Source organism: Centruroides sculpturatus, unplaced genomic scaffold (genome assembly GCF_000671375.1).
Source record: "Centruroides sculpturatus isolate CEXI.00-Female unplaced genomic scaffold, Cexi_2.0 scaffold241, whole genome shotgun sequence".
In the NCBI taxonomy this organism is placed as follows: domain Eukaryota; kingdom Metazoa; phylum Arthropoda; class Arachnida; order Scorpiones; family Buthidae; genus Centruroides; species Centruroides sculpturatus.
Window position 1 is genome coordinate 101,280 of NW_019384409.1, and position 9,743 is coordinate 111,022.

General features: G+C 26.8%; 1 protein-coding gene across 1 annotated transcript in view; it reads left to right on the forward strand.

The window, feature by feature from the left end:
• The window catches only part of LOC111618986, a 140,704-nt gene that overhangs the window by 99,083 nt on the left and 31,878 nt on the right, over window positions 1-9,743 (forward strand). The window contains exons 14-15 of the mRNA XM_023360615.1: window positions 4,882-5,072; window positions 8,000-8,159. Of these exons, the coding sequence (XP_023216383.1) occupies window positions 4,882-5,072; window positions 8,000-8,159 (351 nt within the window). The remainder of the gene's footprint in view (window positions 1-4,881; window positions 5,073-7,999; window positions 8,160-9,743) is intronic.

Genomic DNA, 9,743 nt, shown 5'->3' on the forward strand with positions numbered 1-9,743 from the left:
TGTTCAAATGTAGATTTGAAATTCTCATAACAGGCATTTAAAAGTAATATAATTTTATTAATTTGAAATACTGGTACTATGTTAAGTTATAAAAATAATTAAGATAATACTTCTATTACTGTTAGTAAATTTAGTTTTTCTTTAATTTTTTTATTTGAAGAATTAAATCTTGTTTATGCTTAATAGTAAAACTTTTATAGTTTTTGAGAATGGCTATTAAAGTTCAAATATATTACATTATAATTAAAACTATTTTGCAATTATTCATTATTCAAGAATTTTTACTAATAAAAATAAATTAGATGAATCATTTAAGAAATGCTTGAATAATATCCACCAAAATAGGAACACTAAAATAGTTCACTTATAAAACAGAGGAATTAAAAATCATCTTTTTTAAACTAAAATTGTTGAAAAGAAGAATGTTGAACATGTATGATACAATTTTCTGTTATAAGTAACAGCTTTGGTTTTAGAAGGTTTAAATACTGTTGTAATCTTTATGTATTTTAATAATTTACCAAAAATAAAGATTTATAATTAATTTATGGTCATATTAAAAGCTTACAATGAAGGTTTGATGAAATAATTTTTTAAACAGATGATGTAAAATATAGATTTATATATTGATGATGATGATTTTTTCCTCAATGTTATTTTATAATAATTTAACTTACAAGAGTCATTTAAAAAGTTCTCAGAATGAAGTATAGATGATGGCAGTATAACTGAAAGTTTTAGTGCAATAGAATATTTCATCTGTCACATGATCATGTGTAAAATTTGAAGTCATTCTTCCAATTACTTTTCTGTTTAAATAAGATGTGTTCTGTGTTTTTTACAAAATAAAAAACATTGAATTTTGTGTACTTATTAAATATTTTGTTAAATAAAAATTTAATGGCAATATACAGATATGAAAAAAATACTTTATTGGACTCTTNACATTTTATATATATTCCGTCGAATTTTTATATATAGAATTTGTCTGCCGTCGCCCCTCTATATTTTCTTAACGCCCCCCAATTCTCTTTGAGCCTTCTACTGCCCCCCTGAAAGCCTCCAGCGCCCACAAGGGGGCGTTATCGCCCACTTTGAGAAACGCTGGTATAGATGATGGTAGTATAACTGAAAGTTTTAGTGCAATAGAATATTTCATTTGTCACATGATCATGTGTAAAATTTGAAGTCATTCTTCCAATTACTTTTCTGTTTAAATAAGATGTGTTCTGTGTTTTTTACAAAATAAAAAACATTGAATTTTGTGTACTTATTAAATATTTTGTTAAATAAAAATTTAATGGCAATATACAGATATGAAAAAAATACTTTATTGGACTCTTCTCCTTCATTTTCAATAGTCTTCAAGTTGACTATTGAATTTAAACATGGTAGTGGAAGTCATAAAGATGATTCTTTCATTAAAAACAACTAACACCTGTAATCCAGTTAAAATAAATCAATTTATTATAAGAACAAACATTTTTAATTGTCTTCAGGTTATGGATTGTTACATAGAGCAAAATTTAAATAAAATAGAATTTATTAAATTCGTGCTGGTGGATCTTTTTGATGATCCTTACAGTGGAGTCATTAACAAATCTATGTGATTTTTGCAAGATCAGCAATTAAAGATATTTGACATCACTAAAACTGTAAACATCTCAGATGCATCAGTATTTCATATTTTGACTGAAGAATTAAAATATAAAAACATATAAGACATACTAAAACACATAAAAACAAAACAAAATAAGATGAGTGTCACATTTGTTAACAATTGAAGAAAATGCATTCGTACTTCAATTTCTGAAGTGTCTGAACCATTTTCAAGAAAAAGAAAACTAGTTTTGTGCCTAGATTTGTTACCACAGATGAGAATTGGGTTCATCACTACACACCAGATACAAGAGCAATCAAAGCAATAAATAGAACCTGGATGCTTAGCACCAAAGAAGGCAAAGATGCATTTGCAGGCAATGATTTTCTAAGATGCTAAAGGAGTTACAATAACAGACTATCATTAAAAGGGTAAAACAACAATGGGAGAATACTATGATCATCTTTCAGATTAATTAGACAAAAATATTTAGAGAAAAGAGCAGGCAAAGAACATCATTCACCAAGACAATGCACTTGCTTACAGAAGTGTCTTTATGATAAAAAAAAATCAATGAATTGAAGTACAATTTGCTGCCACATGTGCTGTATTTGTCTGATTTAGCTTCATTCTATTCCTGTTTGTTTCCAAACCTGAAAAAATTCATTACTGGAAAAAATTTTTTTATCAATTGAAAAGTGATAGCAGTAGTAGACAGTTACTTTGAGCTTTCAGAATCACAATTCAGGGATGACATAATGGCTTGGAGTAATCTATTGATGTTGGAAAAATCTATTGATATTAAGGGAAGAATATATTGAAAAATAAAAATTTCAGAAACATATAAATCACTTTTCTATTTTATTCTAAGAACTTTTTGAATTCTTTTTAAGAAAGAAAGATAACATATTTTACCTTTTTTAATTTAGAATATTTAAAAAATAAATTGTCATTAAAACATATGTAACTATATATGCAGTATATAATAGCAAAAAAATATGTAATTACCAACAACCAGCATGAATTAGATTTAATTAAAGCACAAAAAATAAACATTTTCCTTCATTTTTAATGGTCATCATCAGGTATAGAACTAATAGAATGCATGTGTTAAAAAGAACAAAAATGTAAAAGTTTTGAACGTCATAAAAATATGCACATGCTCAATGTTGCATTTAACAACGTTCTTCAAATTGGATAACAATTTTTTAAAAATATCTAGTTTACACAAAATATAAAATCCAAACTTAATTCAAGACCTGTTGTAAGGTAAAGCACACTCTCCATGCAGTTGCTAATGAGTCCATTTTCTTAAAATTAATCACCGTCCCTCTTTTTAAATGCTTTGAATATTTCTAGTCTTTCAAGATATTTCAGGTTGGTGGGTCATCACTGCATTATAGTAAATGGGCATCCTCAAATTTAACTTACACATAGTTATAAATAGCAAAAGAAACTAACATGATAGTGGAAAGACCCTTTTAAATTGTGTATTTATGCTCCTTGATTTTCATTTTTAGACCACAAGAAGTAGCTCCAATATATTCAATGGACAGTTCACCCTATGATCATGTACAGTACTACCAGGATAGAGCCAACCTGAAATATCTAGAAAGACTAGAAATATTCAAAGCATTTAAAAGAGAGACTACGATTAATTTTAAGGAAATGGACTCACTAGCAACTGCGTGGAGGGTATGCTTTGACTTACAATAGGTCTTGAATTAAGTTTGGATTTTATATTGTGTATAAACTAGATACTTTTAAAAAATTGTTATCCAGTTTGAAGAACCTTGTTAAATGCAACATTGAGCATGTGCATATTTTTACGACATTCTAAACCTGATGACCATTAAAAATGGAGGAAAACATTTGTTTTTCATTTAATTAAATCTAATTCATGCTGGTTGTCGGTAATTACATAATTTATTCTTTATACCAGTAGTTTCGTGAAGATTGTATATAATAGCAAAACATAATATTCAAGAAGTTCAACATTTATAAATTATATACTGTAGTTCACATCACTGGTTCTAAAAACTTTTTGCTGCTCATGCTCCTTGATTTTTAAAATGTGCTTTCATATCCCCCAAGTAAAATTAAAAATTTTATTTAAAGAATGTCCCATTTTTTCATGTGTAATTTTAATCTAATTTTAGATGCAGTTTAAGAGATTATGAAAGAAAATTCATGTGTCAATATATATTTATCAATATAAAAGCATTTATGTTTGGATTAGCAATTCTGAATAGAAATAACATGTAATTGGGCTGCAATTTGAAAAAATTGTAGACCTATACCCACTGTTTTTCCCTAATCTCAAGAATGGTATTAGATAGGTGAAATCCAAGACCAGATATGGAAACTTTAGTGTCAAAATCCTTCATTAACTATATACAAACTTCTGATGCAAACTGGAAGTCAAGTTATTTTGATTTAAAATGCTTTTCCCTTGAAAGCAGTTAACAGATGATCAGTACAACTCTATTGTTAAAGAAAAGTATGATGTACAGGGGCAAGCTGCTACTAATTTGAGGTGGAGAGCATATATCTTAAATTAAATTGATAAAAAAATTGCAGCCCAGCATTGTGACAATAGCGAGGTTGTGGCCGAAGTTTTCAACACAAAACATGAACATCGGACATTCAGAGCCACCTTCCTGTAAGCCTAGAAGTGTGACAATGGCATTTGGAACATTGAGCACAATTCCACTGACATTCCAATGTTCCAAATGCCATTGTCAAACTTCTAGGCTTACCGGAAGGCAGCTCTGAATGTCCGATGTTCATGTTTTTGTGTTGAAAACTTTGGACACAACCTCGCTATTATCATAATAAATAATTGCTCGTTATACATTTAGCTTAGATATTGGTATATTTTTATTAAGATCACATTTTAAAGAAATGTTGATTTCTTACCAGAAAAATTATAAGATTTTTTTTTAAACCATTTTAAGTATTTATAAATAAAATAAAATTATTTAATATAAAATAGCATCATCAAAATGGAAAATCAATCAATTTTTTAATTTTAATACTGTAATAAAGTCACAATCAAACCACCAAACTATATTCTTGACAGGTTAAAATTAATATAATTATAAAAATTTGCTGTTTTGTGAAAATTGTTGTAATCATAAGTTGTAAAGAAAAGTTTAGAAATTAACATTTTAAAATGCTTTACATTGAAGTTAAATTATGTTGTTATATTCCACATTTATTTATTAATAAAATGAAAATGATTACAATAATTTTTAACAAAATTTAATTTATTTTAACAGGATCCCCCTTATTTTAGTGAGCCTTATTCAGAACAAGCATTGAATGATGAGGAAGTGAGAAAGCTGATTGAGTTTGGTGACGACTATGGAGCTTATCTTGGATGTCATTCTGATGCATCTTCTTTTAGTGATGGCCGTAACTTGACTAGAATGCATATCTCACATTCTCGTTCACAAGTAAGTAAAAACTAGTCTAAATTATTTTTATGTTCATATTTAGTAAATAGTTTCTAAAATAATAATATATTTGAAACAGTTATAATTTTTATCAATGAAAATTAAAGAATACATTTCAATAAACTTTTTAAGGATTTTAACCATACAGATATTAGGTTTCTGGTCAGATTTCCACTTAAATTTTATCTTTTAATCTTATTGAATCAATTTACAAAATTGATAGCACAGAATAGAATGCAGGATTCTTTTTAAATAGTGAATATATCTGTTCAAATGTGCACATACAATTTTACTTTTAATAATATAAGTGTAATTAGACAAGAATTTTACTAACAATTTTTTTATTTAGTTAATTTTGGCACAATTAGAAAAGGAATCCCTCAATTAGCAATTCTTGCAAAACATGCTGTCAATTTTTAAAACTGGAAAAGTCCCATTTTGAAGTTCTTTTCATACATGTAAATATGCATGCATCTACATACAACCTAATTTTACATTCTGTGTAAAATTGAAATCATGTAGATTATGACTAATATTTATGAGAAATGGGAGATTGAGTTCCAAGGTTCCATTTTTTCTTTTTTTATTAAAATGAATAAAAATGTAATTTTATTCCGTATCTTCTTCACTTGTTAATAAAGAATTTTCCTTGTTCTTTTTAACTGAAATTCTTACATCATATATGTTACAAGCTTCTTTGATCCCAGTTTTTTTTTTATTAGTTTACTGATGATGTTGATAGTCTTAATAAAATCTGTTATCAAAGTTATATTTTTATTTAATTTTTGTAAGTTTCTTAATTCAATATCATGTTTATATATATGTATTAATAGTTAGCAGAGGTCTAAACATTAATTTTATTCATGAAAATACTTAATTTGAAAATAAAATACTGGATTTTAAAAAATATTTTAAAATGCTATGTTAAATCAAAATTATGCAATTCCAACTACTATGTAAATCAAGGGTTAAGTATAGTTTTTGTATGTTCACACTTATTGGAGATAACTGTTTATCTCATCAACCATAAAAGATGCTGGTGTTTTAACTTGTATATTTATATTTTCATAAGTAGATAGTATCTGTTTTATTAGAATAATAATTTCTTATTAATAGTAATTTCATCTGGTCTTTAAAGCTTGAAATAAAAACTGTCCTTGAATAGCAGTAGTGTATGCTATTTGAGGATTTTTGAAAACAAGGGAAACAGTAAAATTAACAAGTACTGTAAACTACTGTAGGTAGTGTAATGTCCAACTTCAAAGCACTACACAGAAAGTTTCCAGGATGAAAACATGCTTTATTTTTACAAAACAAAAACAGTTACAAAAGAAATACATTAAACTAACAGAAGAACTAAAAAAAAACAACGNTGGATTTTATAGTGTGTATAAACTAGATACTTTTAAAAAATTGTTACCCAGTTTGAAGAACCTTGTTAAATGCAACATTGAGCATGTGCATATTTTTACGACATTCTAAACCTGATGACCATTAAAAATGGAGGAAAACATTTGTTTTTCGTTTAATTAAATCTAATTCATGCTGGTTGTCGGTAATTACATATTTTATTCTTTATACCAGTAGTTTCGTGAAGATTGTATATAATAGCAAAACATAATATTCAAGAAGTTCAACATTTATAAATTATATACTGTAGTTCACATCACTGGTTCTAAAAACTTTTTGCTGCTCATGTTCCTTGATTTTTAAAATGTGCTTTCATATCCCCCAAGTAAAATTTAAAATTTTATTTAAAGGATGTCCCATTTTTTTCATGTGTAATTTTAATCTAATTTTAGATGCAGTTTAAGAGATTATGAAAGTAAATTCATGTGTCAATATATATTTATCAATATAAAAGCATTTATGTTTTGATTAGCAATTCTCAATAGAAATAACATGCAATTGGGCTGCAATTTGAAAAAATTGTAGACCTATACCCACTGTTTTTCCCTAATCTCAAGAATGGTATTAGATAGGTGAAATCCAAGACCAGATATGGAAACTTTAGTGTCAAAATCCTTCATTAACTATATACAAACTTCTGATGCAAACTGGAAGTCAAGTTATTTTGATTTAAAATGCTTTTCTATTGAAAGCAGTTAACAGATGATCAGTACAACTCTATTGTTAAAGAAAAGTATGATGTACAGGGGCAAGCTGCTACTAATTTGAGGTGGAGAGCATATATCTTAAATTAAATTGATAAAAAAATTGCAGCCCAGCATTGTGACAATAGCGAGGTTGTGGCCGAAGTTTTCAACACAAAACATGAACATCGGACATTCAGAGCCACCTTCCTGTAAGCCTAGAAGTGTGACAATGGCATTTGGAACATTGAGCACAATTCCACTGACATTCCAATGTTCCAAATGCCATTGTCAAACTTCTAGGCTTACCGGAAGGCAGCTCTGAATGTCCGATGTTCATGTTTTTGTGTTGAAAACTTTGGACACAACCTCGCTATTATCATAATAAATAATTGCTCGTTATACATTTAGCTTAGATATTGGTATATTTTTATTAAGATTACATTTTAAAGAAATGTTGATTTCTTACCAGAAAAATTATAAGATTTTTTTTTAAACCATTTTAAGTATTTATAAATAAAATAAAATTATTTAATATAAAATAGCATCATCAAAATGGAAAATCAATCAATTTTTTAATTTTAATACTGTAATAAAGTCACAATCAAACCACCAAACTATATTCTTGACAGGTTAAAATTAATATAATTATAAAAATTTGCTGTTTTGTGAAAATTGTTGTAATCATAAGTTGTAAAGAAAAGTTTAGAAGTTAACATTTTAAAATGCTTTACATTGAAGTTAAATTATGTTGTTATATTCCACATTTATTTATTAATAAAATGAAAATGATTACAATAATTTTTAACAAAATTTAATTTATTTTAACAGGATCCCCCTTATTTTAGTGAGCCTTATTCAGAACAAGCATTGAATGATGAGGAAGTGAGAAAGCTGATTGAGTTTGGTGACGACTATGGAGCTTATCTTGGATGTCATTCTGATGCATCTTCTTTTAGTGATGGCCGTAACTTGACTAGAATGCATATCTCACATTCTCGTTCACAAGTAAGTAAAAACTAGTCTAAATTATTTTTATGTTCATATTTAGTAAATAGTTTCTAAAATAATAATATATTTGAAACAGTTATAATTTTTATCAATGAAAATTAAAGAATACATTTCAATAAACTTTTTAAGGATTTTAACCATACAGATATTAGGTTTCTGGTCAGATTTCCACTTAAATTTTATCTTTTAATCTTATTGAATCAATTTACAAAATTGATAGCACAGAATAGAATGCAGGATTCTTTTTAAATAGTGAATATATCTGTTCAAATGTGCACATACAATTTTACTTTTAATAATATAAGTGTAATTAGACAAGAATTTTACTAACAATTTTTTTATTTAGTTAATTTTGGCACAATTAGAAAAGGAATCCCTCAATTAGCAATTCTTGCAAAACATGCTGTCAATTTTTAAAACTGGAAAAGTCCCATTTTGAAGTTCTTTTCATACATGTAAATATGCATGCATCTACATACAACCTAATTTTACATTCTGTGTAAAATTGAAATCATGTAGATTATGACTAATATTTATGAGAAATGGGAGATTGAGTTCCAAGGTTCCATTTTTTCTTTTTTTATTAAAATGAATAAAAATGTAATTTTATTCCGTATCTTCTTCACTTGTTAATAAAGAATTTTCCTTGTTCTTTTTAACTGAAATTCTTACATCATATATGTTACAAGCTTCTTTGATCCCAGTTTTTTTTTTATTAGTTTACTGATGATGTTGATAGTCTTAATAAAATCTGTTATCAAAGTTATATTTTTATTTAATTTTTGTAAGTTTCTTAATTCAATATCATGTTTATATATATGTATTAATAGTTAGCAGAGGTCTAAACATTAATTTTATTCATGAAAATACTTAATTTGAAAATAAAATACTGGATTTTAAAAAATATTTTAAAATGCTATGTTAAATCAAAATTATGCAATTCCAACTACTATGTAAATCAAGGGTTAAGTATAGTTTTTGTATGTTCACACTTATTGGAGATAACTGTTTATCTCATCAACCATAAAAGATGCTGGTGTTTTAACTTGTATATTTATATTTTCATAAGTAGATAGTATCTGTTTTATTAGAATAATAATTTCTTATTAATAGTAATTTCATCTGGTCTTTAAAGCTTGAAATAAAAACTGTCCTTGAATAGCAGTAGTGTATGCTATTTGAGGATTTTTGAAAACAAGGGAAACAGTAAAATTAACAAGTACTGTAAACTACTGTAGGTAGTGTAATGTCCAACTTCAAAGCACTACACAGAAAGTTTCCAGGATGAAAACATGCTTTATTTTTACAAAACAAAAACAGTTACAAAAGAAATACATTAAACTAACAGAAGAACTAAAAAAAAACAACGTTTCATCCAAAAAAAAACTCAAACTCTTGTGTTCCAAAAAACAAGCAGATGGACTCATCTTCAAATCAGTCAAAAAAAGAGTTCATTATATTTAGTTTATTTATGGTTGAAAAAAACTAATTACTATTTAATTTGAACTATAAGAGAATTCTTTACGGTAAGTACTATATTTATTGATTAAACAAACTTAAATAGACAGACAATGTAATATA